Source organism: Pristis pectinata, chromosome 2 (genome assembly GCF_009764475.1).
Source record: "Pristis pectinata isolate sPriPec2 chromosome 2, sPriPec2.1.pri, whole genome shotgun sequence".
Taxonomy (NCBI): Eukaryota; Metazoa; Chordata; class Chondrichthyes; order Rhinopristiformes; family Pristidae; genus Pristis; species Pristis pectinata.
The window spans coordinates 96,117,082-96,139,796 of record NC_067406.1 but is presented as its reverse complement, the minus strand read 5'-3'; the positions used below and the strand labels follow the sequence as shown (position 1 = coordinate 96,139,796).

The following is a 22,715-nucleotide window of genomic DNA, read 5'->3' as shown; positions in this document are numbered from 1 at the left end:
CCTATCCTTCTCCAAGGCTATGGTAAAGGTCAAGGAGTTACAGTCACTATCTCCACGAAGTTGGACATCTCTGATATCCTGGAGTGGAAAGCCTCATCGTGGGAGCAGATGCGGCGAAGGTGGAGAAATTGAGAGAAAGAGATAGCATCCTTGCAAGAGACAGGGTGAGAGGAGCTATAATCAAGGTAACTGTGAGTGTCAGTGGGTTGTAGAAGATGTCGGTGTATAATGAATCTCCTGAGATGGAGAGATCGAGAAGGAGAGAGAAGTAACAGAGATAGTTGAAGTGAATTGGAGAGCCAGGTGAAAATTAGTGGCGAAATTTATGAAACTGTCAAGCTCTGCATTGGGTGCAAGAGGTGGCACCAATGCAGTCATCAATATAGCTGAAAAAGAGTTGAGGATTGGGGCCAGAGTTGGCTTGGAACAGAGACTGTTCAACGTAGCCAACAAAAAGGCAGGCATAGCTGGGGCCCATGTCTATGCCTTAGTCTATAGAAAGTGAGAGGAATCAAAAGAGAAGTTGTTTCAGGTGAGGACAAGTTAAGCTAGGCGGAGGAGAATGTTAGTAGAAGGGAACTGGTTCTGTCTCTGGTCAAGAAAGAAGCGCAGGGCGGTGAGGCCGTCATGATGGTGAACGGAGGTATATAGGGACTGGACATCCATGGTGAAGATAAGGTTGTGCAGGCCAGAGAACTTAAAGTTATGGAAGAGTTGGAGAGCATGTGAGGTGTCACAGATGTAGGTGGGAAGGGATTAGACCAGGAAGGACAGAATAGTGTCCAGGTACAAGATCAGTAGGGCAAGAGCACACAGTCAATAGGTCTGCCGGGACAGTCCTTCTTGTGGATTTTGGGGAGAAGATAGAAGCAGGCAGTCCTAGGTTGTGGGACTATCATGTTAGTAGCTGTGGCATGATGGGGGGTGGAGATCTCCCGAGGTGATGAGGTCAGTGATGGCGCAGGAGATTATGTCCTGGTGGTCGTCGGTGGGGTCATGGTCCAGGTGTAGGTGGAAGGAAGTGTCTAAGAGTTGCCATCTGGCCTCTGCAAGGTCGAGGTCAGTGTGCCAGACTATCACGGTACCACCTTTGTTGGCTGGTTTGATGACTACATCAGGGTTGGTGCGGAGGGTGTGGAGAGCAGAGCTTTCAGAAGGGGTGAGGTTAGAGTGAGTGAGGGGAGCGGAAAAATCAAGGTGGCTGATGTCATGCCGAAAGTTAGCTATGAATAGGTCCAGGGAAGGTAACAGGCCCGGTGGGCAAGTCCAGGTGGAAGAAGAGGGCTGGAGGCGGGAGAACATGTCACCGGAAGGGGAAGAGGACTCCTTACCGAAGAAGAAGGCACGGAGGTGGAGGCAGCGGATAAAGAGCCCGGCATCATGACAGGCTCATAATTTGTTGAGGTGGGGGCACAGAGGTACAAAGGTGAGGCCTTTGCTGAGAACAGACTGCTCAGCCTCAGAGAGGGGATGGTCGAGGGGGATGGTAAAGTCCTGGCAGGCATTGGAGTTGGGGCCAAAGGAGGAAGGATGGGGGTGGGGGGGAGGTAGAGGAGCTGGGCTGGTGAGAGGAAAGGGGAGACAGAGGTTGGGAGTGGCATAGTGATAATGAGTGGGCTGAAGGATAGGAGGTGGATAGAGAGGAGACAACAAGAGGGGGAGCAGGAAGAGAGGTCAGGGTAGAGGGGGGATAAGGGGGGTTGGGAGTGGTCTGGAGGAGATGCAAGGTGGGGTGCAGAATTAGAGGTAGATGGGGGAAGAAACGGAGCAGAGGCACCAGAAGGAGAAGCCTGAAGAGAGGGAGGCCCCAGGGAGGAAGGGGGTGAGAGGAGCAGAGAGTGGTATCTGGCAGGAGCAGAGGTGTCCAGGTGAGTAGAGGAGGGGGAACCGGAGGAACTGTCTATTTCCCTTTCCTCTCCTCCCCTCCCCCCATGGGGTGCTTGCTCCATACCTTTGACCCATCCCCTGGTGGATATGCTCTCCCCTCCTCCCCCAGATCTGCCTATCACTATCTCTTACCTGCATCTACCTATCATCACCTTGTGCCTACCCTGCCTGCCCTCTTTTGTCCCCCTATAACTGCTCTGTTTCTCCCCCAATATATTGGACTTCCCTTTTTCCTATCTTCAGTCCTGAAGAAGGGTCCTGACCCAAAATGATGACCATCTGCTTTTCTCCACGGATGCTGCCTGACCTGCTGAGTTCCTCCAGCATCTTGTTTTTCCATCTAGATTCCAGCATCTGCAGTCCTTTGGAATCATCCAGCATATTTTAAGTGAAACAGCGAGAAGATTCTGATGAAAGTTCATCAACCTGAAACATTGACTCTGTTTCTCTTTCCATGGATGCTGCCTAACTTGCTGAGTACTTTACAGCATTTTCAGCTAGTCCATTAGCCTGGAGAAGGTTAGCTTGTTTTCTTCTGCATGAAAAAGGTTGAGGGTAATATGATAGATTTGTAAAACATCACAATGGGTTTTGATAAGATAATGAGAAAGACAAAATAGTAAATTTGAAATCAGGTTAAGGCAGTTTTACTCCAGTGATTTGTCAAAAGTGGACTCGAGTTGGTGACTTAACACTAAATCATCCTCAGAGCCTAAACACCAACTGCTCAAATCTGTGGTCATGCACTCCCTGTTCCTTCGCACTGCCAGAGGAAGTGGTTGAGTCAGATACATTAACAACATTTAGAAGGTACTTGGACAGGTGCACGGATAGGAAAGGTTTAAGGGATATGAGCCAAATGCGGGCAAATGGGAATCTTGGTCGGCATGGACCAGTCGGGCCAAAGGGCTCATTTCCATGCTGTATGGCTCTGTGACTTGTCAACATCCTCCTATTTACTGTAGATAAGGTGATGAAAAATCTAAACAGGGTGTTTTTCTTTTTTAACCAAGGCATAGAATGTAAGACAAAGGAAATTATGCTGGAGTTGTAAACAACGTTTGTTAGGCACAGAATCATACAACAGATATTTTATGGATGGAGTCAGTCTGTCAAGTCTACATTGGCTTCATGCAAGACCAGTCCAGCTAGCCATTCCCTGTCCTCTTCCTATAGTCCTACAAATTTCTTCCTTTGATATATTCAGGGCAGTACAGTGATGCAGCTAGTGCAGCTGCTGCCTCTTAGCTCCAGTGACCCAGGTTGATCTTGACCTCAGGTCCTGTGTGGAGTTTGCACATTCTGCCCATGGCAACATGTATTTTCTCTGGATGCTCTAGTTTTCTTTCACATTGCTGAAGGCATGCAGTTTGGTAGGTTAATTGGCCACTGTAGACTCCCCATGATGTATGGATGAATGGTAGAATCTGGGGAGAGAGGATGGGAATGTGGGGAGAATAAAATGGGATTAGCTTATGATTTGTGTAAATGGGTACATGATGGTTGGCACAGACACAGTGACCAAGGGCCTATTTCCATGCTGTTCAACTCAATGACTATGGATCTGCCTCCATTACAACCGCTGTTAATGCATTCCAGAACCAAACCACCAGCTGCTTAAAAACGTTTTTCTTCCTGTAACTTTTGTTTTATTTTTGCCAGTCACCTTTACTCTACATATCCTGGTTCCTGAACCTTCTGCATATGGTGATATTTTCTTTCTATCCATTCTGTCTGTACCCTTCATTATTTTCATTGCCTTTACTTGTCTATCTGCAAAACTAAAGTCCCTCATTGTGGGATTCATTTTAGTATATCTCTTTTGAACCTTCTGTAAAGTTTTCAGAAGGTACCCAGAACTGGACACAATCCATGTACAGCTGAACCAATATTTTATAATGGTCTTTCATGCCTCCCTGGTCTTGCACTCCATGTCTTTATTTATAAAGGTCAAGATCCTGTATTTTTAACCACTTGCCCTGCCACTTTAAATTCATATTTATATTGTGTACAGTTCTGGGAAATATATTACAGAAAAGATGAGATTGCCATGGAAATAGCACAGAGGAAATTTATGAGGAGGTTGTCACAATGGGAAAATTTTAGCTATGGGGAAAAATTGGATAGGCCAGAATTGTTTTGGAAGGCTAGAGGACAGTTATTGAGATATATAAAATCAATATATATAAGGGGACACTGAATTAAGATATATAAAAGGTGAGGAGCCTAGATAGAGTAAATAGGAAGAACGTATTTCCCTTGGTTCAGGTATTAAAAACCAGGAGGCATAGATCTAAATAATTTATGGAAGAATTGGACAGGAGATGAGGATTCTTTTTTTAACTAGAGAACGATAGGAGTCTGAAAGTCACTGTCTTAAAAGTTGGTAAAGGCAGAATTCTTCATTACATTTAAGAAGTGCCTTGACACTTCTTTAGAAGGGTTAGAAGATGGGATTAGGTTGACGGATACTAACACACCCTCCTTCTGGGTTGCAAATTTTATGTGATTCTGTGGTTCATTACAAATGAATACAGATTGAAAAATTTGCCCAAAAGATGCAGAGAAAACGTAAAAAGATAGTAATGTAGAACTGTAGCAATGGTGGAAATAGAATTCATGGGATAGGCAGTTGAAGAAGAATTATTTTCAGGACAGTGGGAAGAGAGCTTGGGAATGGAACTGATACTCTGGTAGGAATAGACATGGACTAATTGCCCAAATGGCCTCCTTCTCTACTGTAATAATTCTGTAATATGATCGCATGACTTACAGTGGAATATGGATGTGGTCTTGTTGCCACATGCCTTGTGCAGCATATCTTTCCAGATGTTAAAAAATGAAGCTATCAAAGAAGCTCAACAAATTTACTTGGTGCATGCCTTTTGTAGCAGTTTGAGGGAGGGTAAGGCAGAAAAGAGGCTGAATTAGCTGAGCAAGAAGAGGGGGACAACTTAACACATAAATTATATGCAAAGACATGCCTAAAGATAAGTTAAATAGGTTTTTCTGATATGGAGGGATCTTAGCAGTTTAACATCAAGAATAAGGTGGGACATAGACTGATACCCTGAATGATATGCAATTTCTGAAGGTGCAACTGTCAGCTTGGAGAGCATTTTAAAATTGAATTTCTGGATGATGAGGTTGTGGATTAATGTTTTGGCGGGGTGAAACATTTTTGGTTGCTTGTGCTAAATTAGTAGCTGCACGTTGTATTCCACATTTGAAATTCAATGAAATCAGAGAAATTTTAGAATAGGAAACAATACAGAACCAATACTGTTTATGTTTATGTTTAGCATAAGCAACAAAAGATAAAGTTAATCTCTTAATGGGTGATGAGGGAAGAAAAGTGGAAAGAAACAATAAAGTCTGATCTTATTTTGAAAAAGTAGGGTAAGAAGTTAGAAATAAAATCTGGAGAAGTTAAAGCAAAAAAAAAGTATGGATAGCCTTGATTTATAATGCATCTCAAACTTGGTGACCCAGATTCTCTGATATGTCCATAAATTGTAGATGAGTGTTGTTTCAGAATGAAATAAATAAAGATGAAATTTATATTATCTTGAGACTAGAAAGATGTCTTTCTACAAAACGACTTGGTGTGATAATAAGTATTTTAAAATCTTTTAGACATGCTTTTGAATAAAATAATATTGTAATTCTGTGAAAAGGTTATGAAATAATTGTCCTCATGAACAAAAATTAATAGCTTGTCGCTGAAAGCCATAACTCTCAGATTTCAATATACAATTTGTTAGTTGAAAGAAGATCTATCATTATATACTTTTAGTAAAATAATGTGCATGTTTCTGTATTTACAGACTACAGTTTGCGTCGGACTAACTCAGTCAATAGTTTATCTCAAGTTGGTGCACCTCTCCAAACCTCTGCATCTAGTTTGCTTCAGTACACATCTAGACCTTATTCTTATCCTAGCTATCCGTTGTCAACAACACTACCACTTGGCAACAATAATCATATTGGACAACGCCTGTATGTTTCTAGTCATGGCTCTTTCTTCTAACGTATTGTAAAAGGTTTTTTGGGGAAATGCAAGTTAGCTTTCTAAAATGTTTGTGTTCAGTTGTTATACTATGAAATTTATTGAGGCACTAATGTGTAATTCTTTTGTGTATAAAAGCTTCATCAAATTGTTTATATGTTCTTGTTAAAGACTTCTGAACACTGTTGGTGAATTTGGCATGATTCATCACATTTGAGATCCAAGTCTGTTGTCCTTCAGTTATCTTACTCCACATTACTTAGAGAGTTATTGATGCAACAAAATTAAGACTGTTAGGATTTATAGCTACAGCAATGCTGTGTTTTCCTTTCATGTTGCAGTGTTTCATACCTCACTGGGGTTACTTTACACCTAACCCATCCACAAGGAATCTGACAGTGTTGGGCACAGCACTGCTGTAACACACCATCAGTTTTAACTCACCATTGTATCAATGGAAATTAACATCAGATGACGTAGAAAAGCAGTGCTCTGCCACAACTGTTCTGGGTTGCCCACCCAAAGAGTTAGGTTAAATTACGCCCACTGGTTCAAATTGTTAAACTGTGATTTTTCTTGTTTTTCCCATGTCTGCATGTTCTAGTTATTTATATTGTATGAGTTAATCTGTTGCAATCATGTGTTCAATTAAACATCAGCAAAATTTTTCCTGTTTTGATTCTTTTTTCAAATGAGAAGAGATGAATTGACTAATGAGGACCAGAAACCAAAAACCTACATAGGCATAGGGCATTGTTCAGGTACAGGCCATCCCTGGGTTACAAATGCCTGACTTACGGACACCTGTATCTACAAATGAGCTCCCATTATATTATTATATTCAGAAATCCGATGTACATACATATGTTCATTCTTTTTTTTTTAATTCTTTTTCGAATTTTATTTACAGCGTGGTAACAGGCCCTTCTGGCCCAACGAGTCATGGCACCCATTTTAAACCCAAATTAAACTACCCGTATGTCTTTGCAATGTGGGAGGAAACCCACGCAGACACGGGAGAACGTACAAACTCCTTACAGACAGCGACGGGAATTGAACCCCGATTACTGGCGCTGTAATAGCGTCGCGCTAACCGCTACGCAACCGTGCTGCCCATGAATGGCAGAACTAGTTTCCTCTCCCTCTCCACTTTGAGTATTTGTTCTTTCTTATCAGTCTCTTGTGCTTTTGATGCCATTCATTACAGTACTGTGGAGGTAGGTTACCATATCGAGTGATTTTTGTGTATTTTCCAACTTATTGACAAAATCGACTAATAGGCATCCGTGAAAATGGAACCTGTTGGTTACTCAGGAATAGCTTGTACTCAATCTTTACTGAAGAAGATGCATTTCAGCTGTCATCAAAGAAAGTAGTTTAGATGCTGGATAGATTACAGATTGATAAAGAACAGTTAACATCAAAAAATTGGCTGCTTTTCAAGTGGATAAAACACCTGGCAGAGATGGGATACATCCTAGCTTCCCGTAAAAAATAGGGGAAGGTATGGCCATAATCATTCAAGCATCTGAAAGGAGGGTCAAATCTGCATGCAGAGAACAATCCATGCATAAGGTATGTGTTGGAGATGGGAAACCACATTAAAAGATATGACAAGCAATGGCAAACTTTGAAAGAGTTAACAAATGGTTTACACGGAAAACATATCCATTTATGGGGGAAATAGTGGACAAGCTGTGGATATGAAAAGAAGTTAGAGGCAGAGTGTTGCTGTTCTGACTGCAAGTCTGTAATTCAGTGGTGTGCTGTAGCTATTGGTGCTGGGACCTTTGTTGTTTGCCAAAAATATATATAAATGACTTGGATGAGAATGTTGGTGGTCTGGTTAGTAGGTTTGCTAATGACATGAAAGTTGGTGGAGTTGAAGATAGTAAAGAAGGTTGCTAAGGATACAAAGGGCAAATAATTGGAAAGTTGGGCGGAGTGGTGGCAGATGGAATTTAATCCAGACCAGTTTGAGGTAATTCATTTTGGGACATCAAATGCTGGCTGGACATACAGTAAAGGGCAGGGACATGAGGAGTTGTGATATTACAGAGGGGCTTTGGGATACAAGTTCACAGCTGCCTGAAAATGGCGACAGGACTGGTTAGGGTAGTGCAGAAAACATGAGGTATGCTTGCCTTCATAGGCCAAGACATTGAGTATAAGCAACACACACACAAAATGCTGAAGGAACTCAGCAGGTCAGGCAGCATCTATGGAGCAAAATGAACAGTCGATGTTTCGGTTTAAGACCGTTCATTAGAGGAAGAATCTCGACCCAAAATATCGACTGTTTCATTTCTTTCCATAGATGCTGCCTGAGCTGCTGAGTTCCTCCAGCATTTTGTGTGTGTTGCTCCAGATTCCAGCATCTGCAGAATCTCTTGTCTCTATTTTGCTGCACCACTGTGAAGTCTCTTTGAGGTACGCCTACCCTGAAGAAGTTTTCCTCCTCTCTTCGATGGGAGTTCTGTGAGGCCTTCTCTCACTGATCCCTCTCTGTGATCTCTGCTGCTTTACAGCTCTTTGACCATGTGGTCTCCTAGACTCGCTTCTACATCCATATGGCCTGCCTGGTCTCCACCGCCATCTTGGGCCTTATGGCTTCCAGCTCCATTTCCAGGCCTCCCAGTTTAGCCCCAACAAGGATCGCAGATACCTGCGTTCTGTTGATTGCTACTCCTCTGCTTCCCCTGCCGGATTCTACACAGCACCTTCACCGCCATGTGGTGATACTTGCGGGCCCTGTCTCTGTCTCTGCCACAGCTCCAGGCCTCGCTCTCCACGACCTGCCACAGACCTCTCCAACACATTGTCCTCCACCGGATCCACGCCTCCAACCACCAGTTCTTCTCTTACATCCAGGAACGATCAGAAGCTCGCCACCTCCAGGCCAAGGGCTCCACCACCTTCAGCTCTGATCTTGGCCCCGGCCGCCTTCAGGCCGTGGCGCCCTCCGGCTCCAACCTCAGCCCTGGCTGCCTCCAGCCCCGGCCCCAGCCACCTCCAGGCTGAGACCTCTCATACCACTGCTGGGTCCTACTGCTCCTCTGCTTCCACCACTACTCTCCACCTACCCCTGGTCTCTCAAGCCTCCTCCTAGTCCTTGCCCCCCTTCATTCCCCTTGAGCCCTCATCTTCCTCCCACTCCACTTTCCCTGACTCCTCGAACTTTCCTCTCTCCTCTGACCCCAGCTCCAACCCTCTACCCTCCCCTGACCACAGCTCCAACCCCTGCTGTGTCTTCACTATCTCCTCCGACCTTCCCCTCTGTGAGGTGAAACATTCTGTTCTTAGCAAGGGCCTTACCTTTGTCCCCCTGCACCCACATCTCAAAGAGTTCTGCATCCGCTGTGACGCTGAGATCTTCTTCCATCGCCTCCGTCTCTGGGCTTACTTCTTTAGCAAGGATTCCCCACCCACCACTGATGATTCCTTCTCCCGCCTTAAGCCTTCTTCCGCCTCTTGGACACCTCGTGCTGCCCTTCTACCTGTTCTGGATCTCTTCATCTCTAACTGCCGATGGGACATTAACCATCTCAACTTCACCACTCCTGGTATAACTATTCTAACCTCACCCCCTCTGAATGCACTGCCCTCCACTCTCTCCATACTAATCCTAATCTTACTATCAAACCCGCAGACAAGGGTGGTGCTGTTGAGGTCTGGTGGACTGACCTTTACCTTGCCAGATGTCAACTCTTGGGCACTTCCTCCTACATATCCCTCAACCAGGACCCCACCAAGGTGTATCAGGCCATTGTCTCCTGCACTATCAATGACCTCATCACCTCTGGAGATCTCCCCTCTACAGCCTCCAACCTCATAGTTCTCTTACCCCGCACTACCCCTTTCTATGTCCTACCCAAGATCCACAAACCTAACTGCCCTGGTAGGCCAATTGTTTCTGCCTGCTCCTGCCCCATTGAACTTGTGCCCTCATATTCTGGCTTCTGCCCTCTTCCTTTCCAGTCCTGATGAAGGGTCTTGACCCAAAACGTTGACTGTTTATTTCCCTCCAAGTAACTGACCTGCTGAATTCCTCCAGCATTTTGTGTTTGTTGCTCCAGATTCCAGCATCTGCAGAATCTCTTGCATCTCCACATTGGGAGGATCATCTGCAGCAGCACAAAACATTGGTTAGGCTACTGTTGCACTACTGTGTGCAGTTCGTTCTGGTCACCACACGACAGGAAGGATGTGGTAGCATTAGAATGAGTGCAGAAGATATGTGCAGAAGGATGTGGTAGCATTAGAATGAGTGCAGGATATTGTCTGACGGTGGGTGGGTGGAAAGTGATGCAGAAATTAGTAACAGCAAGTTTTATAGACATGACAGGAGAACAGCAGGGAGCGAGGAAAGCCCAGTGGATTAAATTGCATTATATTTCAATTTAAGAGGTCTGACAGGGCATGAGGATGAACTTAGGGCTTGGATAGCTGCATGGGACTGGGATATTATCGCAATTACAGAAACATGGCTAAGGGAGGGACAGGACTGGCAGCTGAATATTCCAGGATGCAGGTGCTTTAGGCAGGATAGAGGCAGGGGAAGGAGGGGGAGTTGCATTTTTGATTAAGGGGAACATCACAGCAATAGTCAGCGATCAAATTACTGAAGGATCATCCAGTGAGGCTTTATGGGTGGAGCTCAGAAGTAAGAAGGGGATGATCAACCTAGAACATTACAGCACAGTACAGGCCATTTGGCCCACAATGTTGTGCCAATATTTTATCCTGCACATAGCCCTCCATTTCTCTATCGTTCATGTGTCTATCTAAGAGTCTCTTAAATGTCCCTAATGTATCTGCCCCCACAACCTCTGCCAGCAGTACGTTCCATGAGCCCACCACTCTCTGTGTAAAAAACCTATCGTCATAAGACATGCTCTCCAATCCAGGCAGCATCCTGATAAATCTCTGCACCCTCTCTATAAAGCTTCCACATCCTTCCTATAATGAGGCAACCAAAACTGAACACAATCCTCCAAGTGTGGTCTAACCAGAGTTCTATAGAGCTGCAACATTACCTCGCCACTCTTGAACTCAATACCCCGACTAATGAAAGCCAACCTTGTTGGGGTTGTACTATAGGCCCCCCAAATAGTCAACAGGAATTAGAAGAACAAATATGCAGGGGAATTATGGAGACTTGCAAGAATAATAGGTTTGTCATAGTCGAGGATTTTAACTTCCCTAACGTAGACTGTGACTGCCATACTGTTAAGGGCTTAGATGGGGTGGAATTTGTTTAGTGCATTCAGGAATGTTTCCTTGTGAGGGCCTAATGGGAATGGGCAAACTTTAACCTACTCTAGGGCAGAGCAAGTGACTGAGGTATCAGTGAGGGAACATTTTGGGAAAGTGACTATAGTTCTATTAGCTTTAAATAAGTTATGGAAAGGGACAGAACTGATCTACAGGTTCAAGGTTCTAGTTCTAAATTGGGGCAAGATGAATTTTGACAATATGAGACAGGAGCTTGCAGGTAAAGGGACCACAGGCAGATTGGAAGGCTTTTAAAGGTGAGATAGTGAGAACTCAAGGTCTGCATGTTTCTGTTGGAGCAAAGGGCAAGAGATATTGAGGCCCTCACCAGGGAAAAGGAGGCATGGGTCAGGTACACAGGCAGCTGGGATCAAGCAAATCCCTGGAGGAGCATAGGGGATGCAGGAGTAATATTAAGAAGGAAATCATAAGGGCACAAAGGGGGCATGAGAGAGGGTTGGCAGAGAACATTTAAGGACAATCCAAAGAGATTTTATGTATATTAAGGGAAAAAGAGTAACGAGAGAGAGAATAGGGCTCCTCAAAGACCAAAGGGGACATCTTTGTGTGGAGCCGCAGGAGATGGGCAAATTCCTTAATGAATATTCCTCCTGTTTTTATCATGGAGTAAGACATGAACGAGGAAAAGTAAATGGGGAGGTCTTGGGGATAGTCCACATTACAGTAGAGGAGCTACTGGACGTCTTAAAAGTATTGAAGGTAGACAAATCTCCAGGGCCTGACGAGGCCCTTGTGGGAGGCTAGAGAAGAAATTGCAGGAGCTGTGGCAGAGATATTTGCATCATTGTTAGCCACAGTTAAGGTGCCGGAGGTTAAGGAATGTTGTAGTTTTATTCAAGAAGGGTGGCAAAGAGAAATCTGGGAACTACAGGCCAGTAAGTCTAACATCTGTGGTAGGTAAGTTACTGGAGAGGATTCTGAGGGATAAGATATATATTCATCTGGAAAGATGGGTTAATTAGGGGTTGGCAACATGGCTTTGTGCATGGGAGATCATGTCTTACGAACTTGATTGAGTTTTTTGATGATGTGAACAAGAAAGTGATAAGATAACATTGTTGGCTGTTCTGGAAGGTTAGATCACCTGGAATCCAGGATGAGCTGGCTAATTGGATGCACAATTTGCTTGATGGTAGGAAGCAGAGGATGATAGTGGAAGGTTGTTTCTCAGACTGGAGGCCCGCAACTAGTGATGTGCCTCAGGGGGCAGTGCTGGGCCCATTGTTGTTTGTCATCAGTTTCAGCGATTTGGATAGGAATATAAAGGCGTGATTCATCAGTTTGCTGATGACACTAAAATAGGTGGTATAGTGGACAGCGTAGAAGGTTATCAAAAATTACAGGGGATCCTGATCAGCTGAGTAAGTGGGCCGAAGAACTGTGTTCAGCTTTGGCTGCCATGCTATTGGAAAGATGTTATTAAACTGGAAAGGGTACAGAAAATGTTTACAAGGATGTTGCCAGCACTTGAGGGATTGAGTTATAGGGAGAGGTTGGACAGGCTAGGGCTTTATTCCTTGGATCATAGGAGACTGAGAGGTGATCTTATAGAGGTGTAAAAAATCATGAGGGGCATAGATAGGGTGAATGCACTTGGTCTTTTTCCCAGGCTTGGGGAATCAAGAACTAGAGAGCATTGGTTTAAGGGGAAGGATTTAAGAGGAATTTGAGGGGCAACTTTTTTACATAAAAGATGGTATCTGTGTAGAATGAGCTGCCAGAGGAAGTGGTTGAGGCAGGTACAATAACAACTTTTAGAGGACAATTGGACATGTACATGGATTGGAAAGGTTTAGAAGATCACGAGCCAAATGCTGGCGAATGGGACTTAGCATGGATGAGGTACTGTGGTCAGCATGGAACAGTTGGGCCAAACAGCCTGTTTCCATACTCTATGACTGGAAGGCTTTATTTACAAGGAGAGATTGGATAGGCTGGGTTTGGTGAAATAGCTGAGAAAAATAGCTATCTTCAAGAAGTCATAGAAGACCTCCCATAAATGGCAGAGAACTACATGTTTAGACTGAATGAGTAGCTCAAGGAAATTAACATTAATAAAAATGTAGTACTGGAGAAATGAAAGGGACCTGATGACCTATGCCTTAGGGTGTTGGAAGAGGTGGCTATGGAGATCGTGGATGACTGGTTGTCATCTTACAAAATTACATAGATTCAAAAATGGTTACTGCAGATTGGAAGCTACCAACACAATGCCATTATTGGAAAACGGAAGGAGAGAGAAAATAGAGGAAGTTAACTAACAGTAGTAGCTAAAATGCTGGAATTAATAATTTTAGAAAAGTAACCGGGCACATGCAAAATAACAAAAGGAATGAGCATGGGTTTATGAAAGGGAAATCACAGAGTCATAAAAGAAATTGTACTTAGGATCATCTGAGCGCTGAGAGCATCATAGATGAGAGCTTTAGTGAGGTGGTCACTCCTAAGGTTCAGGCTGCAGATTGTTGGGTGACCACCAGGAAGAGCAAGGGGAGTAGGCAGAGAGTTCAGGAATCTCCTGTGGCCATTGCCCTCAAAAACAAGTATGCCATTTTGGATACTGTTGCGAGGGGGGGGGGTGCGGTGGTGTCCTCAGGAATTAGAGGAACAGATGTGTATGGAAATTGGGGAGAGTTGTAAGATAATAGGGATGACATCGTAAGAGATTTTAACTTTCCTCACATTGACAGGGATTGCCATAGTGTTACATAGGTACAGATGGGGTGAAACTCATTCAGGAGAGTTTCCTCAGGCACTATATTGAGGGTCCTACTGGGGATGATACAAAGCTTGATCTACTCCTGGGAAATAAGGAAGGGCAAGTAACTGAGATCATGGTAGGGGAGTACTTTGGGACCAGTGACCATAATTCCATTAGGTTCAAGGTCTAAATTGGGGCAAGGCAAATTTTGATGGTATTGGACAGGAGTTTCTAAGGTTGATTGAGCTTGATTGTTTGCAGGCAAAGGGACTTCTAGCAAGTGGGAAGTTTTTAAAAGTGAGATAGAAAGAATTCAAGGACTATGCGTTCCTGTTAAAGTAAAAGGCAAAGCTGCAGGGAGTTGTGAACCTTGGATGTCAAGGTATATTGTAACTCTGGTCAAGAAAAAGGAAGCTTGGGTCAGATATATGCAGCTGGGATCATTGGAGGTATTTAGAGGATGCCAGAGTATACTCAAGGAGAGCCAAGAGGGGGCATGAGCTGACTTTGGCAGAGAAAGTTAAGGAGAATCCAAGAGATTTTTTAACTATATGAAGGGAAAAAGAGTGACTAGGGGAGAGAATAGGGCCCCTCAAAGACACAGACAGAAATCTGTGTGTAGAGCCACTGGCGATGGGCAGAATTCTCAATGATTTGGAAAACCATGGCCTAATTAGGGACAGTCAGCATGGCTTTGTGCGGGGCAGTCATGTCTTCCTAACTTGATTGAGTTTTTTTTGAGGAAGTGTCGAAGGTGATTGATGAAGGTAGAGCTGTGCATGTTGTCTATGTGGATTTTAGTCAGGCGTTTGACAAGGTCACTCATGGGCAGCTCATCCAGAAGATTAAGATGCATGGGATCCATGGTGAATTGGCCGTTTGGATTCAGAATTGGCTTACCCATGGAAGACAGAGAGTAGTAATCGATGGGACATATTCCTGCTGGAGGTCCATGACTAGTGGTGTTCCGCAGGGGTCCATATTGGGACCTCTGCTGTTTGTGAAAGACCTGGATGAAAATGTAGATGGGTGGGGTAGGAAGTTTGCAGACCATACAAAGAATGGTGGTGTTGTGGATATTGTAGAAGATTGCCAAAGGATACAGCAGGATATACAGTAGATCACTTGCAGATATGGGTGGAGAAATGGCAGAATAGAGTTTAATCCAGCCAAATGCGAGGTGTTGCAGCATGGGAGATCATATGTAAAGGAACAACACACTGTTAATGGCAAAGGGATATTGGGGTCCAAGGCCAACAGCTCCCTTTAAAGTGGCTGCAAAGGCGATGGGGTGGTAAAGAAGGCATATGGTATGCTTGCCTGTATTAGTCAAGACACTTGAGTTCGAGAGTCGGGAAGTTATGTTGCAGTTTCATAAAACTCTGCTTTATTTAGGCTGCTTCTGGAGTATTGCATTCAATTCTGGTTGACCCATTATAGGAAGGTTATGGAGGCTTTGGAGAGGGTGCAGAAGCAGTTTACCAGGATGCTGCCTGAATTAGAGAAGTTTTTTACACAGAGAGTGATCATTGTCTGGAATGTGCTGCCAGTGGTGGTGGAGGCAAATACGATAGAGGTGTTTAAGAGACTCTTAGATAAGCACAAGAATATGCAGAGAATGAAGGGATATGGACATTGTGAAGGCAGAAGGGATTAGTTTAGTTAGGCATTTAATTTGTACGGCACAACATTGTAGGCTGAAGGACTTGTTCCTGTGCTGTACTGTTTTATATTCTGTTATTTCTCCTCAGTTTTTACCATGGAGAAAGATGTGAAGACTTGGGAACCTAGCAAAGTTAATGGAGATGTTTTGTGAGCAGTCATTTTACAGTAGAAGAGGTGTTGCATGTACTAAGAGGTATGAAGTTAGACAAATCTCCAGGTTTGGATGAGGTATATCCAAGAACACTATAGGAAGCTATGGAAGAGATTGTAGGAGCCCTCAGTGAATTACTTGATACAGCACTATCCTCTGGCAAGGTGCCAGAAGACTGCAGGATAGCACATGTTGTGCCTTTATTTTAGAAGGGCTGTAAGGATTGATCTGGTGATTATAGACCCGTTAGCCTAACATCTGTGGTAGGTAAGTTGCTGAGGGATAAGGTATACTTACATTTGGGAAAGCAGGGTTTGATTAGGGGTAGCCAGCATTGATTCATGCATGGGAGATCTTGCCTTGCGAATTTGACCAAGTGATGAGAAAGGTTGATGAGGGAGGGCAGCACACGTATATATGTATTTCAGTAATGCTTTTGATAAGGTTCCACAAGGTAGGCCGCTCTGGACAGTTAGATCGCATGCCACCCAAGGAAAGCTAGCAAACTGGATACAAAATTGGCTGGATGGTAGGAAACAGAGGGTGATGGTGGAAGGATGTTTCTCAGGCTTGAGGTCTGTGACTAGTGGTGTGCCTCAGGAGTAGGTGCTGGGCCCATTGTTATTTGTCATCTATATTAAAAGTTGAGAGATTATGGTGTGGTCATACAGGACACTGGTGAGGCCATACTTGCAGTATTATGTTCAACTTTGGCCATCCTGCTATAGGAAAGATGTTATTAAACTGAAAAGTGTGCCCAAAAGATTTACAAGGATGTTGCCAAGACTTGAGGGACTGAGTTATAGGGAGAGGTTGGGCAGGCTAGGATTTTATTCCTCGGAGCGTAGGAGACTGAAAGGTGATCTTATAGAGGTGTATGAAAACATGAGGGGCATAGTTAAAGAGAATGCACTCAGTCTTTTTTCCCAGAGTTGTGGAATCAAGAACTGAAGGGCAAAGGTTTACGGTGAGAGGAGAAAGATTTAATAGGAACTTGAGTGACATCCAAGAGGGATTCTTTAAACAGTATGTGGAGAGTCCAGTTAGAGGAGATAACATACTGGACCTAGTTTTGGGAAATGAGCCAGGCCAGCTGACAGACCTGATAGTGGGTGAACATTTTTGGGAATAGTGACCACAACTTATTATGTTTTAAGATAGTTATGAGTAAGGATAACATTGGATCTTGTGGGAAGGTATAAACTGGGGGGAAGGCAAATTATGACAGGATAAGACAGGAATTGAGGGCCATTGCTTGGCAGTAGCTGCTGTCGGACAAGTCCTCGTCTGACATGTGGGAGTTGTTTAAGGACCAGCTGATTAGAGTTCAGGATTGGCATGTTCTGGTTGAGGAGTAAGGACAAGGATCGTAAGGTAAGGAAACATTGGTGATTTGAGAGCTTCTAAATTTAGTCAGGAAGAAAAAGGAAGCATATGTAAAGTCTAGAAAGCTAAAATCGGTCTGGGTCCTTGTTGAATATAAAGATAGCAAGAATGTGTTCAAGCAGGAGATTAGGAATGCCAAAAGGGGTCACAAAATGTCCTTTGTGACCAGGATCAAGGAAAATACCAAGGTATTTTATATACATTAAGAAAAAGAGAATAAGTAAGTAGGAGGGTAGGTCCATTCAAGGGTAAAGGAGGGAGTTTGTGCTTGGAGTCAGAGCAATGGCTGAGGTACTAACTGAGTACTTTGCATCGGTCTTTAACGAGAAGGATTTGGAGGATAGTGAGAAACAGAGTGGGGCGTGCTAATGTGCTGGGACATTTTGAGATTAAGGATGAGGTAGCACTGGCCTTCTGAAAAGCATTACAGTGGATAACTCACCAGGGCCTGATGGCATATTTCCCAGAATATTGAAAGAAGCAGGAGAGGAGATTGCTGGGGCTTTGTCAAAGATCTTTGTGTCCTCACCAGCAATAGACGAGGTCCCAGAGGACAGGAGCATAGCAAATGTTGTGCCTTTGTTCAAGAACAGAAATAGGGATAATCCAGGTAATTATAGGCCAGTGAGCCTCATGTCAGCAGTAAGGAAACCATTGGAGAGGACACTTAGGGATAGGATTTATGGGCATTGGGAAAGGTATGGCCTGCTTAGGGACAGTCAGCATGACTTTGTGCAGGGCAGGTCATGCCTTACAAACTTGATTGAGTTTTTTGAGGAGGTGACAAAGATGCTTCATGAGGGTAAGGCAGTGGATGTTATCTACATTGACTTTAGTAAGGCATTTGATAAGGTCCCTCATGGTAGATTGATTCAGAAGATAAAGATGCATGGGATCCAAGGTGAATTGCAAGTTTGGATTCTGAACTGGCTTACTCATAGAAGACAGAGAGTAAGAGAGTAAGTGGAGTTCCACAGGAAGTATAATAGGAAGGATAAGAGGCATAGATAGGGTACACAGTCAGAATCATTTCCCCAGGGTTGAAATGTCAAATACTAGAGTACATGCTTTTAAGGTTAGATGAGTCAAGTTGAAATGTGACGTGATGGGCAAGTTTTTTTACGCAGAGAGTGGTGGGTGCCTGGAATGGGTTAGCAGGGGTAGTAGTGGAACAGGCTGTTTGGTGGAGTTTAAGAGGCTTTTATATAGACACATAAATATGAAGGAACTGAAGGGATATGGATGATACACAGGAAGAGGACATTTAGTATAAATTTTGCATCAAGATTGGCACAACATTGTGGGCCAAATAGCCTGTGCGGTGCTGTCCTATGTTCTAACTTTTTTCACATAAAGGGTCGTACCTACAAAGGGTTATTGGCCAAACGCTGACAAATGGGACTAGCTTGGATGGGGCATCTTGGTCAGCATTGACCAGTTGCACCAAAGCGCCTGTTTTCATGCTGTATAACTCTTTGACACCACCCTTTGTCTCCTACCGTCAAGCCAATTTAGAATTTTGAATGCAATTGGCAAACTCCCCCATTTGCTCTAACCTTCCAGACCACCCTAACATGCAGTACATTGTCAAAGGCTTTACTAAAATCCATGTGGACAACGTCTATCACACTGCACTGATCTCTCTTAGTCACAGATTCAAAAAACTCAATGAAATTCCTGAGAACTGATTTACCAAAAGCCACGCTGACTATTAACCATAGAACCATACAACACAAAACAGGCCCTTCGGCCCACCACGTTGTGCCGTCCATCAAACCACCCTCACACTATCTAACCCTTTCCTCCTGCATATCCCTCTATCTCACATTCCTCCAGATGCCTATCCAACAAACTCTTGAACCTCTCCAATGTATCTGCCTCCACCACCACCCCAGGCAGTGCAGTCCATGCACCAACCACTCTCTGGGCGAAAAACCTCCCACTGACATCTCCCCTGAACCTCCCACCCATAACCTTAAAGCCATGCCCTCTCGTCTTAAGCATTGGTGCCCTGGGAAGGAGGCTCTGGCTGTCTACTCTATCTATTCCTCTCAATATTTTATATACCTCTATCATGTCTCCTCTCATCCTCCTCCTTTCCAGTGAATAAAGCCCTAGCACCTTAAGCCTCTCCTCATATTCCATACGCTCTAATCCAGGCAGCATCCTGGTAAATCTCCTCTGCACCCTCTCCAACACCTCCACATCCTTCCTATAATGCGGCGACCAAAACTGAACACAGTACTCTAAGTGTGGTCTAACTAGAGTTTTGTAAAGCTGCATCATCACTTCGCGGCTCTTAAACTCAATCCCACGATTTATGAAAGCTAACATCCCATAGTCCTTTTTAACTGCTCTATCCACCTGTGAGGCAACTTTCAGTGAACTGTGAATATGAACCCCCAGATCCCTCTGCTCCTCCACACTGCCAAGTACCTTGCCATTTACCCTGTACTCTGCCCTGGAGTTTGTCCTTCCAAAGTGTACCACCTCACACTTCTCCGGATTGAACTCCATCTGCCACTTGTCATCCCAGCTCTGCATCCTATCAATATCCCTCTGTAGGCTCCGACAGCCTTCCACACTATCCACAACACCGCCTATCTTAGTGTTGTCCGCAAACGTACTAACCCAACCTTCCACCCCCTCATCTAAGTCATCTATAAATATCACAAAAAGTAGAGGTCCCAGAACCGATCCCTGCGGGACTCCACTAGTCACTGCCCTCCAATCCGAATGCTCTCCCTCCACCACAACCCTCTGCTTTCTACAGGCAAGCCAATTCCCAATCCACACAGCCAAGCTTCCCTGGATCCCTTGGCCTCTGACCTTCTGAAGAAGCCTACCATGAGGAACCTTATCAAACACCTTACTAAAATCCATATAGACCACATCCACCGCACTACCCTCATCAATCTTCCTCGTCACCTCCTCAAAGAACTCTATCAGGCTTGTGAGGCAAGATATTCCCTTCACAAAGCCATGCTGGCCGTCCCTAATCAGTCCATGATTCTCCAGGTGTTCATAGATCCTATCCCTTAGAATCCTTTCCAACAGCTTACCCACCACAGACGTGAGACTCACCGGTCTATTATTCCCTGGACTGTCCCTACTACCTTTTTTGAACAAGGGGACAACATTCGCCACCCTCCGATCCTCCAGCACCATCCCCGTGGACAACGAGGACTCAAAGATCCTTACTAGCGGTTCAACAATCTCCTCCCTCGCCTCTCGAAGCAGCCTGGGGAAAAGCCCGTCAGGCCCCGGAGATTTATCTGTCTTAATATTATTTAACAACTTCAACACATCCTCTCAATATCTACAACCTCAAGAACATTACCCTTACCAGCACTCCCTTCCGCGTCATCAAGACCCCTCTCCTTGGTGAATACCAAAGAGAAGTATTCATTGAGAACTTCTCCCGCTTCCGCCGCCTCCAGGCACATTCTCCCACCTTTGCCTTTAATCGGACCTACCTTTACCCGAGCCATCCTCCTACCCTTCACATACATGAAAAAGGCCTTGGGATTTTCCTTAACCCTACTAGCCAATGCCTTTTCATGTCCCCTTCTAGCTCTCCTCAGCCCTTTCTTAAGTTCCTTCCTCGCTACTCTATATTCCTCACGGGCCCTGTCTGAACCTTGCTGCTTATACCCTATGTATGCTACCTTCTTCTCCCTAACTAGTCATTCCACCTCTCGTCACCCACAGTTCCTTCACCCTGCCATTCCTTCTCTGCCTCACCGGGACATATTTATCCCTAACATCCTGCATAAAATCCCTGAACATCGACCACATCTCCATGGTACATTTCCCTTCAAAAAGGACATCCCAATTTACACTCCCAAGTTCTCTCCTTATAGTCTCATAGTTCACCCTTCCGCAGTTAAAACTCCTCTTATCCTCTCTGCACCTGTCCCTGTCCATGACAATTTTAAAGGTTATGGAGCAATGGTCACTGTCCCCCAAATGCTCACCCACCGATAGATCCTTCACCTGTCCCGGTTCATTTCCTAAAACTAGATCTAGCATGGCATTCCCTCTGGTCGGCCTGTCGACATACTGCGTCAGGAATCCCTCCTCGACATATTTAACAAATTCCGTCCCATCTAAACCTTTGGCACTAAGCAGGTTCCAGTCTATATTTGGGAAGTTGAAGTCTCCCATTATAACAACCCTGTTATTTTTGCTTCTCTCCAAACACTGCCTGCCAATCTGCTCCTCTATATCTCTACTGCTACCAGGGGGCCTATAGAATACTCCTAGTAGAGTAACTGCTCCTTTGTTGTTCCTTACTTCCACCCATACGGACTCTAGAGATGATCCTTCTACAACATCCATCCTTTCCACAGCCGTAACAGTGTCCCTGACCAGTCTTGCCACCCCTCCTCCTCTTCTCCCCTCTTCTCTATCCCTCTTAAAGCACCGAAAACCAGGAATGTTCAATATCCACTCCCGCCCTGACGTCAGCCATGTCTCAGTAATAGCCACAATATCATACTTATCCAAGCCCTCAGTCCATCCCCCTTATTCGGTGGGCCGAAGGGCCTGTTTTGTGCTGTATGGTTATTCCTGACGCTTCTTGCATTTAAGTAAACACACTTCAGTCCATCTACTTTACTACTTTTATAGCCTGTATTCTGCTTCTCCTTCCCCAAAGCCTCTCTACCTGTTTGATCTAACTTTTCCCCATCCCCTTCTTCCTCTGAGCTACTCCTCCGGTTCCCTTCCCCCTCACAAACTAGTTTAAACCCTCCCGAACCACCCTAGCAAACCTAGCCGCAAGGATATTGGCCCCCTTCTGGTTCGGGTGTAACCCGTCCTCTCTGTACAGGTTCCACCTTCCCGAGAAGAGATCCCAATGATCCAGAAATCTAAAACCCTCCCTCCTGCACCAACTTCTCAGCCACACATTTATCTGCCACCTCCTCCTGTTCCTGCCTTCACTATCGCGTGGCACCGGCAGCAATCTCGAGATTGCTACCCTTGAGGTCCTGTTCCTCAGTCTTCTGCCTAGCTCCCTGAACTCACTCTTCAGGACCTCATCCCCCTTCCTACCTATGTCATTGGTGCCAACATGGACCACAACTTCTGGCTGCTCTCCCTCCCACTCAAGAATCCTGTGGACTCGATCAGTGACATCCCGGACCCTGGCACCTGAGAGGCAACATACCATCCGGGATTCATGCTCACTACCACAGAACTTCCTATCTGTTTCCCTGACTATAGAGTCCCCTATCACTACCGCATGTCTCTTTCCCACCCTTCCTTTCTGAGCAGCAGTACCAGTCCCAGTGCCAGAGGCCTGTTTACTGCAGCTAGGCCCCTGCAGGTCATCCCCCTCAACAGCCTCCAAGGTGGAAAACCTGTTACTGAGGAGAACAGCCTCCAGGGTTCCCTGCTCTGTCTGCCTGCCTGACTTCTTCTTCTTCCTCTTCCCTCCCCTGACAGTCACCATTCTATCTGAATCCTGAACCTCAGATGTACCTGCTCTAAGGGGGGTGACTGCCTCCTGATGGACCGTGTCTATATAACTCTCTCCCTCCCTTATGCTCTCAGACGAACTTATGCCGAAGTTCGTCCAGCCTCAAGCACTTACTGCAGATGTGGCCATCGTGGAC

The 22,715-nt window shown here is 44.9% G+C and overlaps 1 protein-coding gene across 1 annotated transcript in view; it reads left to right on the top strand.

Annotated features, from left to right (window-relative positions):
- The window catches only part of rbm46 (RNA binding motif protein 46), a 100,218-nt gene extending 94,228 nt beyond the window's left edge, over positions 1–5,990 (top strand). Inside the window, exon 5 of the mRNA XM_052039444.1 lies at positions 5,715–5,990. Within this exon, the coding sequence (XP_051895404.1) occupies positions 5,715–5,917 (203 nt within the window). The 3' untranslated portion in view covers positions 5,918–5,990. The remainder of the gene's footprint in view (positions 1–5,714) is intronic.
- Positions 5,991–22,715: the final 16,725 nt, after the last annotated feature.